At 47.2% G+C, this 17,500-nt stretch overlaps 1 protein-coding gene across 1 annotated transcript in view; it reads left to right on the top strand.

The window, feature by feature from the left end:
• LOC143284593 (short-chain dehydrogenase/reductase family 42E member 1-like) overlaps window positions 1-17,500 on the top strand; it is a 459,710-nt gene that overhangs the window by 426,486 nt on the left and 15,724 nt on the right. The window contains exon 7 of the mRNA XM_076591422.1: window positions 15,488-15,625. Coding sequence (XP_076447537.1) covers window positions 15,488-15,625 — 138 coding nt within the window. The remainder of the gene's footprint in view (window positions 1-15,487; window positions 15,626-17,500) is intronic.

Genomic DNA, 17,500 nt, shown 5'->3' with positions numbered 1-17,500 from the left:
GCAGCCTGGACAGACCGACCATGGCTGGCATGGAGCCATCATCACAGCCACGGGCCCTCCTCAATGGCCACTCCGTCCTCACAACATCTTTCTCTGCTCAGACCCCACCTCCCCTCTCTTACGTCTCCACTGCCCCGCACACCCCCATCCCCTCCCCTACGCTTTCCGCTCCGCTGGCTGCCCAGACTAATGCTATTGCCAGGCTTGCCGTGGAATCTTTTCCCCGCGCTACCCACCCAGGCGAAACAGAGAAAGAGCTGACACGTGACCGATGATGGCGCGGGGGGTCAGGGAGGTCGGAGGAGGGAGGGAACTGGGGGGAGGGGTGTTTGGGGGGGGGGGGGGGGGGGCGGGGGTAAGGGGAGGTTAGATATTTGCTAGGAGGGAGCGTTGTATGTGGTGGTTGTAGGAGGAGGATGTGTGTGTGGGAGGAGGGGGTTGTGTGTGTGTGTGTGTGTACAATCGCGCGCGCGTTTTTGTAAGTGTTTTTGTTTGTTTGGCTGTTGGTGTTTCAGCATGTGTGTGTGTGTGTGTGTGTGTGTATCTTTCTGTCTGTCTGTCTGTCCATGTGTGCGTGAAATTCTGTGTGTGTGTGTCTGTGTGTGTGTGTGTGTGTGTGTGTGTGTGTGTGTCTGTCTGTGTCTGTCCCTCTCTCTCTCTCTCTCTCTCTCTGTCATTCAGTTTTGTTGGTGTTTGCAAAACTCTTGCTGGTACTGGCCCAACGTTCTACTTTGCATTATGAAGAAGTTTCGTATGCCTAATAATATAAATAATAATATAAATTATGGGGCTTAGGTAAAGCTGCTCTTCGTTGTGAATCAGTCCAAACGTTTGCTTTGAGGTGTAGACAGGCAAACGCCCAATGGTTTAGTTTATGGTGAAAGGATATCAGAATATCACGGTAACCTTAAAGTCTGTTCTATGATTTAAATGCAAGAGGCAGATTGAACTGGGTAACGAAGGCAGAATTCAGGCGTTTATTTGTGTTTTTCGCCAACGATTGATCTATTGTAGATGGTGGAAATGATCTGATCGTATGGTAAAAATAGTGAAAAGTTTAGTTTATATAAATGTTTTTTGCAACGTGTCTGACCTGAAACCTTACTTGGGTGTTAAATATGGAGAGACATTTAAAACATATAACAAGATTTAGATTAGATGTTTCAGACTTCGCGTTCCATTATCATATACACAGAACATGTGTTAAGAATGATTTAATTTGTCCATTAGGTAAAGATTCACAAGATAACGAGATGCACTTCGTTCTTTGTTGTATATTTCAAAGGAATATTCGAGAAGAATTTATTCCGCCTGAACATAATAGACAACCTACATTATTTAAATTGAACTCACTAATGTCATTATCCTACCGTGAAATTGTTCGAAAACGTTCTCTATTTTTGAGCTTTCAAATTCAGAGAAATTGCTATTTCGTGAGAACGTTTGCTTGTTTTTGTTTTTGTCCTTTTTTTTTTTTCTTTTTTTTTTCTACATTCCAAACCGCAGTGTTGTTTTACCTATAGTTTTGTTTGACTGGGTGCTTTGACGTTCACAGGCATTATAATGTAATGTTTTATAAAATGATAATGTTCGCATTCTTCCATACATGAATACACCATCAGGAATCTGATCTCTCTCTCTCTCTCTCTCTGTGTGTGTGTGTGTGTGATTCCCGTGTTGGCGTGCTAGCTCGCTCTTTAATCTCACGCGTGAAAATATCACGGTCATGTATGGAGCATTATTATTTTCGCGTCATGTATAAGCATTTATAGATGTTTTCCGCGAGACATTGAGCTTCATCGTCAAATCTGAGAGAATTGATGGTTTATCGATAACTGCTCCCACTCCCTTACCCCTTCCCTCCCCCCTCTCTCTCCTTCTATTACATACACACGCTCTCTCTTCAATTGATGATTTGTCATTGACTCTCTTCCCCTTTCGTCTGCCTCTCTGTCTGTCTATCTCTGTCTTTATCTCTGTCTGTCTCTGTCTCTGTGCCTGTCTCAGAGAGCCTAGAAAAAGCATTTTATGCTTTCTGTGTTTCCCTCAGTAAATAAAATTCATTCATTCATTCTGTGTGTGTGTGTGTGTTGTGTGTGGGGGCGTGGTGTGTGTGTGTGTGTGAAATAGATATGTACCTCTCTCTCTCTCCTTCCCTTAAGTGTGTGTGTGTGTGTGTGTGTGTGTGTGTGTGTGTGTGCAATATATATGTACCTGTCTCTCTCTATCCTTCCTCTAAGTGTGTGTGTGTGTGTGTGTGTGTGTGTGTGTGTGTGTGTGTGTGTGTGTGTGTGTGTGTGTGTGCATACGTGCATGCTTGCGCCCGCGTTTGTGTCAGTTTCTGTGTGCGTGCTTGTGTTCCGGTCTTCGTCCGTGGCCTGTTGTGTGTGTAATGGACCGGGGTTTAGGGGAGTGTCGTGTAGCAGGGGAGGTAATGAGGGGTAGGGACAATGGAGGGATAACAATCACTGATCTATTTTCAGATCTGTGGATAATAATAAGGTTATGGATTCTCACACAGGCTGGGGTGTTGTTATAGAGTTTACGTGGTATTTTGTGTGTGTGTGTGTGTGTGTGTGTGTGTGTGTGTGTTTTGTTTTTTTTTTTGTTTTTTTTTTGGTTTTATTTTGTTTTGTTATTGTTGTTGTTGTTGTATTTGTATTTCTTTTTATCACAGCAGATTTCTCTGTGTGAAATTTGGGCTGCTCTCCCCAGAGAGAGCGCGTCGCTACGCTACAGCGCCACCCTTTTTTCTTTTCTTTTTTTTTCTTCCTGCGTGCAGTTTTATTTGTTTTTCCTATCCAAGTGGATTTTTCTACAGAATTTTGCCAGGAACCCCTTTGCAGCCGTGGGTTCTTTTACGTGCGCTAAGTGCATGCTGCACACGGGACCTCGGCTTATCGTCTCATCCGAATGACTAGCGTCCAGACCACCACTCAAGGTCTAGTGGAAGGGGAGAAAATATCGGCGCCTGAGCCGTGATTAGAACCAGCGCGCTCAGATTCTCTCGCTTCCTAGGCGGACGCGTTACCTCTAGGCCATCACTCCACTGGTGCAGAAATACATGTAGCAGACACACCGCGGTGTGTGACGCGACATAGGACGGGAGGGGGGGGGGGTGTGAAGCAAGGCTGTTTGCAGAAATCTGATCATCCTGAAGGTACAGCGGAATTGAACGACATACTGGAAAACGCCCATAAGGTATAAGACCACGTTGTTGAGGGCTGAGGTCCTGGTCCTGGTACTGGTCCTGGTTCCTTGTTCGACGGAGTGAGTCCTGGCTGGCTGTTTCGGTAGGGGGTCTGTCGTCAGCCTGACGTGGAGTGGAGTTGACCGACATATTAGCAATATACCGTTAGAGTCGTGTTGGTCCAGATGGAATGGAAGTCTGATGGTTTTTGTTGGTGGTGTTTTGGGTTGTTGTTGGGGGTTTTTTGTGTGTTTTTAAGTTTATTTGATGACAAGGAGGTGGTCAGGTGCATTGTGAGAATCTGTTGTTTGGTGCGGAGATCCAGTGCTCATCGAGGTGGAGATTCAGGCTGCCAAATACCGTCTTCAGGGCCACCGGGCAGCCAGTCCCCATGCTCCGTCAACGACCCGCACGTCCCACGACAGCAAACTGCCGCCAGCAAAGGGAGCGGCAGCAGCCACGAGCCGCCACCCGCCCTCCACTGGCCGTTCTTTGGCGTGAGGTTGCGAACCTAGCGCAGACCATGGGAGAATGGCGAGATACTGGGGTGGCCTGACCTGGGGAGAGCAACGGAGAGCCCCCCCCCCCTCCCCAAAACCCCTACCCCATCTCCCCACTGAGGGATGGGAGGGAGGAATAAAGTGAGCGGTGCCCCCCACTGAGAGTCTTCTCAGTGCACTGACTGACTGGAGACAGAGGGCGGACACCCAATCCCCTTGTGGGGACATGTCTGGCCTCAACGTCAGCGCTAGCCAAAGCAGAAGCATAACTTTCAACGAAACCAACCTCCAAGTGGGATAACTTGGGAGGGGTTGGGGAAAGTGGGGAGGGGAGGGGGGCTAGGGTGGAATGTGAGGCCTAGCGATCGGAAAAAGTTATTTAAAAAAAAAAAAAAAAAAACAAAAAAAACAACTTCGAGCCACATAGATCTGGGAAGTAGAGAAAGATCCAGACTGACTGAGAGCAAAGAGAAACAAAAACATTGAATTAAACTTCAGGAAACTGACGCAAACCGGCGATGTTAATGACTTAATTTCTAGACTTCCCAGAAGGCCGCACAAAATAACAAACATGGACGAAAATAACATTTCGAATGCATAAAAGGTTGACAAAAACAGAGCAACAAGATAATCTACTTATCTCAGAGAACAGTGGCCACTGCGGTGAATGAGTCATCCAGATCCAGCCGGAAATAGCGTTTGATTCGCTAGCAGACGGCGGACTGATAGCGGGTTGTCTTACTACTGAGTTCGCCTCGAAGGTTGGCCAGAGCAATCCAATGGGCCGCGTTGTTTGCAACAGTTTTAACGTGGCACAGTACATGCCATCGAACTGGCAAGTAGAGAAATGACGTAATCACGACGAACATTCAGCCAGGCAAGATATTTTAGGGGGGAAAATCAAATCTACCGGAACTGAGATCAGAAGCAGCCCTACAGTGCAGGCACAACAGGCATCTTATGACAGTGAATGATGCTAGCGTTGATTTGGATTTATAAACAATTTGGATGTTTTCGTAAATGGGCGCACTGTTTGCAATTTGAACAGAGTCATTGTCTCAGCTGTTGTGGTGGCTGCCCGTGCAAAAGTAAATGATAATTCGAGTTGTCTGCCAGTCAGCTGGGAGCGAGCAAGGCTGCTAGGCTACATGGTATGTAACGATGATGTATGCTGATGACCAACCCCACAAGATGTTTGTGCAGCCAGAGGACGTAGAAGGCGGGTCTTTGAACCAAACTTCCAACCCGTTGCACGGGCAGCAAGCCACTGGTGGCGAGCAGCCCCCCAACCAGAGTGGAAACACGGGACCAGACAGGCGATGCTGACCCACTTGTGCGGGACAGACCAGACCAGCAGACCAGACCTGCGCTCCCCCCCCCCCCACACCCCCACCCCTATTCCCACCCATCTCACGATCAAAGACCTCACCCCGTCTGACCCCCTCCTCCCCCCTCTCCTACACTCCCCACCCCCTCCCTGTCTCCCTCCCCCACCCCCTACTGCTCTCCCCACATTCCCACCGTGCCCCACGCTGCCCCTTCCTCTCCCAGCTCGTTCAGCCAGAAACCAAATGTTGGCCGGGCACGCGACAAATGCAGTTAGCAATGTACACACACACACACACACACACACACACACTTTCTTTCTTCTGTCGGTAATACCTTCGGTTAAAATCATGGCAAGCAAGTTAAGAGCCCTAAGAGAAAATGACATAGTTGTTGTAGCTTACTGCATCTTTCTCAGAAGGGTCCGTATGGTTGGTGGTAGTTATTGGAAGCAGGCGGTATAACACCTCGCTAACCCCGTCTCTCTCTCTCTCTCTCTCCCTGTGTGTGTGTGTGTGTGTGTGTGTGTGTGCCCCGCCGTGGTGGAATTACTGGGTGAGGTCTGGATGGGGCCCAGGGGGCCGAGTCAATATGAATGTCCCTGGTCCGTGTGGAGCGGTTTGGGGAGAGGATGAAAAGGAGAAATGAAGAGGTGCGTCTGCTTCCTCCTGGAAAGGCTTTGAAGGGGAGGGAGGGGTTTTTTTGTGTGTGAGAAAAGTCCCCTACCCCCACAGCCCTGACTCTCCACTGTGTCAAGAGAAGCACCATCATGTACTGATGCTGCCTGTGTGCCTGGTGGTCAGCCCACTCATCCACCCTCAGTTACTTCCCCAAAGCCCAGGAAAAGGACTTATGTATGTGTACCTCAGGGATGAAAAAACAAGGACTGTACAGTTCAGCCTTCTTCTGTGTGAGTACCTACAGCCGTAATAACAGGCTTCGACGACTTGTGTATATCGTAGCGGACAGTAATATTGTCCGTTTGTTCTGTTGGTCTCCCTTTTCCAAGAGATTAGTTCACATTCATCTCTGTATGGGTGTGTCTGTAGGTATTGTGTGAATAGGCAAAAAGAAAGAAAGAAAAAAGCTATGATCACTAAAGTCGTTTCTTGGTTGTGTGTGTGTGTGTGTGTGTGTGTGTGAATGGGGCTGGGGCAAAATTTGCGTCATAAGACTCTGCGGCCAATCTCGCTTGTACAAGTATGAATTGCCGTGGTCTGTACCCAGGATTACTTTGCTCAAAACGTTCGAGGAGTAGAGAAAGGAGCACGGAAGGAAAGAAAGAATGAAAGAAAGAAAGAAAGAGAAAGAGGGGGAGCAAAGAAAGGAGAGAAAAGAGACTTGTCAGCGGTTTGGGGGGACTGTTCTCAACAGGACTATATATTACAGAAGGAACCTGGTAGTGAAAGACTGGGGACTAAAAAGAAAGAAGAAAAGTCCCGATTCCGTAAGAAACTAACAATGAATAATAGAACCCATCAGTCAGGCCAGCTTCCCAAGAGAGCCTGACAAAAGGTGAAGACCTCTGAAGAGAACCGCTGACAGGCATGATGGCCCAGTCGTCAGACCTTTGGACTGCTGCACCACAGGACTGGAGGCGCCGTGGCAGTATCGGTGAAGCGTTGGACCCGTGATCCAGTCTTCACCAGTGATCAGGGTTCGAGGCTCCATTTCGGCATGATGTTGTATCATTGGGAACGACACTTTACTCCGATCTCCCTCACCACCACCCACGTGTTGATAGATAGATACCTGATTTCGGCTGGAGAAGGTTTAAACTGCGGCGGGAGAGGATTGGAACCCGCCTTACTATGCCGAGCCCTGGACACAGTGGATATGAATTCACTGCCCCGATGACCGTAAAAGCATATGGGACCTTTAACCTGTAACTTTCCTATGAAAAAAAAACCCAAAATCATGGCAGGTCCCTGGTTCGAATCGGTCAGCGCCTGGTGGAGTGAGGGTGGAGATGTTTCCGGGCTCCCAGTACAGTGTATGCAGACCTCCTGGCCTGGTACCCTCCTGAAAATGCATGCAAAAGATCAGACCCACGTGTTGATAGATACATACCTGATTTCGGCTGGAGAAGGTTTAAACTGCGGCGGGAGAGGATTGGAACCCGCCTTACTATGCCGTGCCCTGAACACAGTGGATATGAATTCACTGCCCCGATGGCCGTAAAAGCATATGGGACCTTTAACCTGTAACTTTCCTATGAAAAAAAAAACCCAAAATCATGGCAGGTCCCTGGTTCGAATCGGTCAGCGCCGTGTGGAGTGAGGGTGGAGATGTTTCCGGGCTCCCAGTACAGTGTATGCAGACCTCCTGGCCTGGTACCCTCCTGAAAATGCATGCAAAAGACCAGACACGCGTGTTAAAGATCCCGTAACTCATGCCACCGTGCGATAATAATAATAATAATAATAATAATAAGCAGTAGTAGTAGCAGGAGGAAGAGGAGTATGCATAACTTATATACGGCGCGAATTCCAGTACAATTGCTGCTCAGAGCGCCAAACATGATCCAGTTAAAAGCAAACATGACATGAAAACATCATAAAAACTTGACGTCGACAAAAACACCCGAAGCGTTCACTGGTATACAAATCAATTCTCGCGTAATATAGCAGCGCATTTCTAACTCCGTTAAACAATGAACATTTTCCAGTGAGGAATGCTGGAATTAAAATGAAATACGTTTCATGAAGAAAACACTCACTCAGACACACATGCGTGCCAGGACACTGTACCATGTACACACGTGTGCACACACACACTAGGATTAAGAATATAATATACAAATTGTGGAACACACACACATGCACGCACACACGCACGCATGCGTACACACACACGCACGCGTGCGCGCGCGCGCGCACACACACACACACACACACACACACACACAGAGTGTTAACCAGCTCATAAAAACGTGAGTCACATCTAAGACCATAATACATAAGATATACCGTGCAGTAAAACAGGTTCACATAAAAAGACAGACTGATTTATCCGTTATGCCCAGAACATAAATGCTCACGGAAATGGTAAGTTTTCAAATCTGACTTAAAGGCGTAGAGATCATGGGCATTTCTGAGAGACGGTGGTAGAGAATTCCAAACTTGGAGAACTTAAGCTCCAAAACACCTCTTTCCTGCGCATTTCAGATTGGTCCTTGGGACTCTAAACAGCTTCGCAGAAGTAGATCTTAATGTTCTGCACGGTTCATAGGTTTACATTACAGATGAGAGATGTGAGAGATGATTCTCGTCAAAAATGTGTGAAGGCGTGTGTCGCTGGCTTGTTGTGAATGCGGGACTCTATAGAAAGCCACTGTAAATGAATCAGATGTGCAGCATGTGTAGATTTCTTTTTGGGAAGAACAAGTCGCGTGGTGGGTTATGGAGGCACACCCAGCAAAAACCATTCTCAATGGCTTGCTAAATGTCAGGGTAAAAATGATGGCACACGTAGTGTACACGTATAAAGGATTTAACAAGGCAGTTACATGCCAACGAACCCAGGGGAAGAAGGGATATCCAGTTCGTACGTCTGTAGACAGCATCGCAAGTAGGTGGTCTGTTCTAAAATCTCCGAAGTTTTGTTACCCTTGGATAATTTTCTTGTTGTTGTTTTGTTGCTGAATCCCTCCAATACGGTGAGACAGTTTGACTTGCGCTATAATGATGATCTTAATTCCATGATGATTAATAAAACGTATTTCTGATGCAACCATATATTTTCAAAACTGAATAAACAGCATGTTCATTTCCTGGATTTTGACAAAACTGCTCGCAACGCCACAATTTCCAGTTTCTTAAAAACCATGTCATCAGAGGTTACCTTTACCAGGTATCAATTTCAGAAATGTTTTGTTTCCAAACACAGTCGACGCCACGTTTCTGCGGATCTCAGGAGACTTGTCAGAGTGAGACACCAGTCACGACACTGGTTGTGACCTTTCGCTATGACTGTAACCACACTCCCTGTCTCTGAAAGATACGGATCGTAGGCATTACTTACAGTCTGAGACTGACTGTACATATTTACTATCGCATTAAACTGAACTACATGACAACTTTTCTTAGCTTGTCTTTTTACGTTTGAAAGAAAAAATAACTTCAAAATGGTTCCTTGATTCATGAAATATTTCACGAGTCTCTTCGTTTGCCCCTTACTGCTATCTTCGTCCAGACACCAAATGACGGGTTGTTAGGGTTTTACGTCTTTTAGCAGAACCACGGGCCTCCAGAATTCCGCATTGTGTTCAGATATACAATTTGCTGAGCTAGATGATGGCTTTCTCCGGATATTGCAAGTTGTTGCTGGCGGTATGTTTGTGGGGATAGGCTACAGCACTCAAGTGTAAGATATTTTCATAGATTTTTTTCGCCCTAAACAACGATTTTTTTTTTCGGTGCCTTTCGGACGTTCCATTAACGCAAAATGTCCCCATTCCCTTTTACACTTGGCTTGGATTAGCCTGCGTAATGCGCTGTTAGTACCCGTTTTTTGGTTTTTGGTCATTTTTTTTCATAACTCGCATTGGTGTTGAAGCCGTCTTGTTTGGGGATATTATTGTCGACCGTTTTAGATAGACTATGAGGACCTGACAGGACATGCTATTAATCTATTCATTTTTTTTTTAAAACACATAGAAGGGTAGAATTCATTTTGTTAGGATTATGTTCGTGATCAGGAACAGGACATAAGCCAAAAATAAGTTCTTGTTGTGAAGAGAGAAAATCTAAACAGAAAAAAAGAAGGAAAAATAAAAACACGAAAAGGACCCAAGGCAAGTTCAAGTTTGAAATGTTAGAGCAAACCAGTCTTTTGTTAGGGACTGTCTGTCGACATAGGAAGTTCTGTCTTTGGGTCTTTTGTCAATAAATCAGTAACAAAAAGAAAAACAAGATTTAATGATTCAGGAAAAGTGTGTGGGGGGTCGGTGGGAAGGGGTGTGTGTGGGTGGGGGGGGGGGCGGTAGATAGATAGATAGATAAAGAGAGGGGGGGGGGGTGTCATTCTTATCAACGGTTCTCAAAGTTTTGTATGTATGCAACAACATTGAAAGAAGTTACCTGTCTGCCTTTCAGCTCTTTTCCCCTATTTCTTTCCCCGTGCACGCTCCCACCACACTATCTCCTGAAGGGCTCTACGTCACAGTAAAGACAACAGAAAGGAGGTAAACAGAAACTAGAATAAAGGAGAGGGAAAGGAAGGGAAAGAAAAACAGGAGAAAACCTCCCAATGTCTTGTATTGATAGAAAAACAAAACAAAACAAAACAAAAACAAAAAAACAGGTGTGTCCACAGTGGCGCCACAGGCCTGTGAAAACAGAGCGTTAATGAAAACAGTCAGCAAGTCTGGAACTGCTCTGTGCCCCGTGAAAACAGAGCGTTATTGAAAACAGTCAGCCAGGAAGCGAGGGATGTTCTGTGCCCTGTGAAAACAGAGCGTTATTGAAAACAGTCAGTCAGGAAGCGAGGGGTGCTCTGTGCCCTGTGAAAACAGAGCGTTATTGAAAACAGTCAGGAAGCGAGGGGTGCTCTGTGCCCTGTGAAAACAGAGCGTTATTGAAAACAGTCAGGAAGCGAGGTATGCTCTGTGCACTGTGAAAACAGAGCGTTATTGAAAACAGTCAGTCAGGAAGCGAGATATGCTCTGTGCACTGTGAAAACAGAGCGTTATTGAAAACAGTCAGGAAGCGAGATATGCTCTGTGCCCTGTGAAAACAGAGCGTTATTGAAAGCAGTCAGGAAGCGAGATATGCTCTGTGCCCTGTGAAAACAGAGCGTTATTGAAAACAGTCAGTCAGGAAGCGAAGGATGCTCTGTGCCCTGTGAAAACAGAGCGTTATTGAAAACAGTCAGTCAGGAAGCGAGGGGTGCTCTGTGCCCTGTGAAAACAGAGCGTTATTGAAAACAGTCAGTCAGGAAGCGAGGGGTGCTCTGTGCCCTGTGAAAACAGAGCGTTATTGAAAACAGTCAGTCACCAAGCGAGGGATTACTCTGTGCCCTGTGAAAACAGAGCGTTATTGAAAACAGTCAGGAAGCGAGGGGTGCTCTGTGCACTGTGAAAACAGAGCGTTATTGAAAACAGTCAGGAAGCGAGATATGCTCTGTGCCCTGTGAAAACAGAGCGTTATTGAAAACAGTCAGGCAAGCGAGGGACTGCTCTGTGCCCTGTGAAAACAGAGCGTTATTGAAAACAGTCAGGAAGCGAGATATGCTCTGTGCACTGTGAAAACAGAGCGTTATTGAAAACAGTCAGGAAGCGAGATATGCTCTGTGCACTGTGAAAACAGAGCGTTATTGAAAACAGTCAGGAAGCGAGATATGCTCTGTGCCCTGTGAAAACAGAGCGTTATCGAAAACAGTCAACCAGGAAGCGAGATATGCTCTGTGCACTGTGAAAACAGAGCGTTATTGAAAACAGTCAGTCAGCAAGCCAGGGATATGCTCTGTGCCCTGTGAAAACAGAGCGTTATTGAAAACAGTCAGGAAGCGAGATATGCTCTGTGCCCTGTGAAAACAGAGCGTTATTGAAAACAGTCAGGAAGCGAGATATGCTCTGTGCCCTGTGAAAACAGAGCGTTATTGAAAACAGTCAGGAAGCGAGATATGCTCTGTGCCCTGTGAAAACAGAGCGTTATTGAAAACAGTCAGCCAGGAAGCGAGGGATGCTCTGTGCCCTGTGAAAACAGAGCGTTATTGAAAACAGTCAGTCAGGAAGCGAGGAATGCTCTGTGCCCTGTGAAAACAGAGCGTTATTGAAAACAGTCAGTCAGGAAGCGAGGGGTGCTCTGTGCCCTGTGAAAACAGAGCGTTATTGAAAACAGTCAGTAAGCGAGATATGCTCTGTGCCCCGTGAAAACAGAGCGTTATCGAAAACAGTCAACCAGGAAGCGAGATATGCTCTGTGCCCTGTGAAAACAGAGCGTTATTGAAAACAGTCAGCCACGAAGCCAGGGATTGCTCTGTGCCCTGTGAAAACAGAGCGTTATTGAAAACAGTCAGTCAGCAAGCCAGGGATTGCTCTGTGCCCTGTGAAAACAGAGCGTTATTGAAAACAGTCAGGAAGCGAGATATGCTCTGTGCCCTGTGAAAACAGAGCGTTATTGAAAACAGTCAGGAAGCGAGATATGCTCTGTGCACTGTGAAAACAGAGCGTTATTGAAAACAGTCAGTCAGGAAGCCAGGATTGCTCTGTGCCCTGTGAAAACAGAGCGTTGGCGAAAACAGTCAACCAGGAAGCGAGATATGCTCTGTGCCCTGTGAAAACAGAGCGTTATTGAAAACAGTCAGGAAGCGAGGGATGCTCTGTGCACTGTGAAAACAGAGCGTTATTGAAAACAGTCAGGAAGCGAGGGATGCTATGTGCTCTGTGAAAACAGAGCGTTATTGAAAACAGTCAGGAAGCGAGGGATGCTATGTGCTCTGTGAAAACAGAGCGTTATTGAAAACAGTCAGGAAGCGAGATATGCTCTGTGCCCTGTGAAAACAGAGCGTTATTGAAAACAGTCAGGAAGCGAGGGGTGCTCTGTGCCCTGTGAAAACAGAGCGTTATTGAAAACAGTCAGGAAGCGAGATATGCTCTGTGCACTGTGAAAACAGAGCGTTATTGAAAACAGTCAGGAAGCGAGGAATGCTCTGTGCCCTGTGAAAACAGAGCGTTATTGAAAACAGTCAGTCAGGAAGCGAGGGGTGCTCTGTGCACTGTGAAAACAGAGCGTTATTGAAAACAGTCAGGAAGCGAGGGGTGCTCTGTGCACTGTGAAAACAGAGCGTTATTGAAAACAGTCAGGAAGCGAGGGGTGCTCTGTGCCCTGTGAAAACAGAGCGTTATTGAAAACAGTCAGTCAGGAAGCGAGGGATGCTCTGTGCCCCGTGAAAACAGAGCGTTATTGAAAACAGTCAGTCAGCAAGCCAGGGATTACTCTGTGCCCTGTAAAAACAGAGCGTTATTGAAAACAGTCAGCCAGGAAGCGAGGGGTGCTCTGTGCCCTGTGAAAACAGAGCGTTATTGAAAACAGTCAGGAAGCGAGATATGCTCTGTGCACTGTGAAAACAGAGCGTTATTGAAAACAGTCAGGAAGCGAGGGGTGCTCTGTGCCCTGTGAAAACAGAGCGTTATTGAAAACAGTCAGGAAGCGAGGGGTGCTCTGTGCACTGTGAAAACAGAGCGTTATTGAAAACAGTCAGGAAGCGAGGGGTGCTCTGTGCCCCGTGAAAACAGAGCGTTATTGAAAACAGTCAGGAAGCGAGGGATGCTCTGTGCACTGTGAAAACAGAGCGTTATTGAAAACAGTCAGGAAGCGAGGGGTGCTCTGTGCCCTGTGAAAACAGAGCGTTATTGAAAACAGTCAGGAAGCGAGGGGTGCTCTGTGCACTGTGAAAACAGAGCGTTATTGAAAACAGTCAGGAAGCGAGGGGTGCTCTGTGCCCCGTGAAAACAGAGCGTTATTGAAAACAGTCAGGAAGCGAGGGGTGCTCTGTGCACTGTGAAAACAGAGCGTTATTGAAAACAGTCCGCCAGGAAGCCAGGGATGTTCTGTGTTCTGTGAAAACAGAGCGTTATTGAAAAGAGTCAGGAAGCGAGATATGCTCTGTGCACTGTGAAAACAGAGCGTTATTGAAAACAGGACGAGAGGTACTCTGTGCCCTGTGAAAACAGAGCGTTATTGAAAACAGTCAGTCAGGAAGCGAGGGGTGCTCTGTGCCCTGTATCGTTCTCCTTCAGTCCTTTCCTTCACGTCAGAGGGCGGAATAAGGATGGATGCTGGAGTGGCATTGCAGCCTGTGTTTGTCTTGCTGGCTGCTGGTTTTGTTTTTAACTGTATTTTGGTGTATTCTTCAGTTACCATGTTATGTGCTGACACCGTGAAACTAATTCTTGAGCAGAGTGTAAGATCCCTCTGGCAGCGGACCTCGAAGGAGCTAGGTGACAGAATGGTCAAGAATGTGTGTGTGTGTGTGTGTGTGTGTGTGTGTGTGTGTGCGTGTGTGCGTGTGTGTGTGTGTGTGTGTGTGTGTGTGTGTCCCAGTGTTCAGACTCTCTGTATGCTCCAGTGTCAGCAGTGTGCATGTGCATCATACTGTTCCGAATGTGTGCTTGTGTGTGTGCGTGCGTGCGTGTGTATGTGTTTGTGTGTGTGTGTGTGCGCGCGCGCGCGCGCGCTTGGGGGGGGTGGTTATGGGTGTGTGCGTGTGTATATGTGTGTCCGTGTGTGTGTGTCTGCGCGCGCGCGCAGGGAGTGGGGGGGGGAGCGAGGGAGGAGGCTGTTAATGTGTGGCTAAATAAAACAAGAGAAAAGCGGTAGTGAGTGAAGCGTGTAAGGACGGCGGTCCCTCAAAAGATGTAGAAATCAGTGATGAAAAAAAAAAAAAACCCTGACCAATGGATAAGATCAAGGACCCCGCGGGACTTGAAACCTGTTGCTGTCAGTGCTAGAGGTCAGCGGCAGCAGACCACTGGAGCATCAGTCACACATAACACGCGAAATGTTGACAGATATACCTATTCTCGTGGCCACGGCTCGCAACACATCTAGAAAGCCTCAGAATCGTTGGTGTTTATGGGTGTATGTTATCATTTTGTGCATATGTCTGAATCCTGTGGTTCATACTCTCCCTTTTAGTGTAATCATCGTGTGTGTACATAACTGCAGGGACGTCTGGGTTTGCTAATGTGTGGCTGAAGAAGACAGAGAAAAGACGATGTAGGCGGGGGAGGGGGAGGGAGAGGTGCCAGGGGGGGGGGGGGGGGGGCAGAGGGGGGAGGGTGATAAGCGTGATGATGGGCGATCCCTCAGAGATGTAGATCCATACATTTTTTGAAGCGTCTGTCTGTGAGCGGAGGGCGTGGATCCTGACCAGACATCTCGCCATCGATCGATCAGTGAACAAGGTCTGACAAACCATCTGACCAGGTCCGTCCCACAGATGGCATAAATAACCCATCAGCTTTTTTGCTTGTAGAATGAGAACCAGCACCAGCATCAGCAAGGAATGATGTATAAGAATAAAAAATAAAATAAAATAATAAACCACATCAGACAGCACTTATCACTTTCTGGAGTGATTTATTCTTTGTCTGGGGATAAACAAAAGTGGGGGCGGGGTAAAAAGAAAAAAAATAGTGCACATGTGTGTGTGTGTGTGTGTGAGAGAGAGAGAGAGAGAGAGAGAGAGAGAGAGAGCTGTGCACTGATGTAAGGTCACCGACATATTTTTGTATGGTTAAAGCTGTTATACGGGCACCCATATGAACAAAACATTGAGCAGAATGAATAGTCAACGACAATATTATTGATCTAATCAAATGAAACTGGTGCGTTAAGGATAGTTCTGAATTATATCTTTCTCACAGGGACACACACATACACAGAAAGACAGACAGACAGACACAGACAACGGATTTTCCGAACGTTCCTCTTCAAACTGGACCTGACGTTGTCGCTGGTTTCAGTCCTACCTGGAGCAGGGTCTGGTGGTGATGACGTACGGGTCACGTGACAGTCTGGTGGACTTCCTGCACGTGGACAACCTGGTGCAGGGTCACGTGCTGGCCGCCAGGGGGCTCTCCAGCGAGAAGGACTACGTGGCGGTGAGTCACCGAGTGGTGTGTGTGTGTGTGAGAGAGAGAGAGAGAGAGAGAGGGAGCGGCATAATACGATGATAATTTATGCTTTTTTTTCTTTTTTTTTTTTTTTCTTTTTTTTTTGCTTCGTTTTTTTGTGTTATACATCGTGTCCTGTCCTTGACCTTTGAATTGAATCTAATCTCAGTGAAGTGACATTAATGACGAGCGTACTTGTCGGTGGAAGTGTGGGTGTGCGCGCTTTGTCATTCACACGTGGATTTGTTAAACGTCCTCTGTCTGTCTGTCTGTCTCTCTTCCCCACCCCCCACAACCCCACACCCCACCCCACTCTCTCTCTCTCTCTCTCTCTCTCTCTCTCTCTCTCTGTTGTACGCTGCGATTCGGCGTTAAAGTCCCCTGATGAAGGCCAGAGACAAAAATATTGCGCGGAAAATTTGCTGTATGTTTTGGCTCCTGTCCTGTTTGTTTGATAGGTCTCTCTCTGTCTCTCTCTCTCTGTCTCTGTCTCTCCCTCTCTCTCTCTCTCTCTCCCTCTCTCTCTCTGTCTCTGTGTATATATATATATATATATATAATATATATATATATATATATAACATCTGTTGGGTGTGTCTACATGTAATGGAGACGTTTAACAAATCCAGAAACTTCTTCATTTTCGTTTGCTTTTACGTTTTTGTCGAAATCAGTGGAGCCGGCTTGTATACCGACTGGTGATTTCAGCAAAGCAGCATCTCTGGGTTTGTTCTCATGATGGGTTTTTGTTTTTTTAATGTTTACCAGGGTATATATGCTGATGGCGAACATTTAGCAACACTGACAAAAAGGAGTGCTGGCTGTGTCACACTTGACCGATGTCCTGGTGTAGTTTGGCATGCCGCAGGCGTGTGTGTTTGGGAGTTTTTCTTTTGGAGGCCTCCCGTCTGAAACAGCTTGTTCAATCGTGCCAGCAGGGTTTTGCGACAGGGGGCACGATTGTGATTTATTGTAGGGGTTACTTCTAGTAGGGGGATTAGGAGTTTATAGGTTTGTTTTGCAGTGTGTGTGTGTGTGTGTGTGGGGGGGGGGGTGTTCGAGCGTGTGTGAGTGTATATATATGTGTGTGTGTGCATGTGTGCGTGCGTGCGTGCGCGCGTTTGTTTGTGTGTGTGTGTGTGTGTTTGTGTGTGGAAGGGTGTGCGTACATGTTACGTTCGCGCGCATAGCCGACTATTTGTGATATATTCCTGACGTTGCCGAGCTATAAGTGAACCTTTGTTTACTCTCCACCCCCACCGCCATCCCCCACCCCCCACCCCCGTCCCCCTGAACCCCCACCCCCACCCCCACCCCTACCTCCAAACCTTTTTCTGTCATCTCCATCCAAACCCAAGCTCCCCTTGCCTGGCTCCAAGCAGTGCGAAGACCGATGTCATTTTTCACGGTATCGATGTCTGTTTACACCTCAGCCGTCAGCAGCATGGAGTAGGAAGGAAGGTAGAGGGGCCTGAAGAACCTGAGTTGTTGTGCTTGTAGCACGTGAAACACGGCGGGGGTGTTTTTTTCCTGAAAGGTTTACTGTGTCGACAGGGTTCCCCACTCCTCGCTGACCTCTGCTGCCGTGTTGTGTCTATGGCCTGCTGCCAGCCTGGGGTCATCTGTCCTGGGATGGGCGTCACACGCGCAGACACAGATACACACACACACACACACACACACACACACACACACACATGCACGCACGCACACACGTACGCACACACACACTCACACATACACACAGGCACACGCGCGCGCACACACACACACACATGCACGCACGCACACACACACACATGCACGCACGCACGCACGTACGCACACACACACTCACACACACACATACACACAGGCACACGC

Source organism: Babylonia areolata, chromosome 1 (genome assembly GCF_041734735.1).
Source record: "Babylonia areolata isolate BAREFJ2019XMU chromosome 1, ASM4173473v1, whole genome shotgun sequence".
NCBI lineage: Eukaryota > Metazoa > Mollusca > Gastropoda > Neogastropoda > Buccinidae > Babylonia > Babylonia areolata.
Note: the sequence above shows the minus strand (reverse complement) of the source record. Positions and strands in the feature narration are given on the sequence as shown.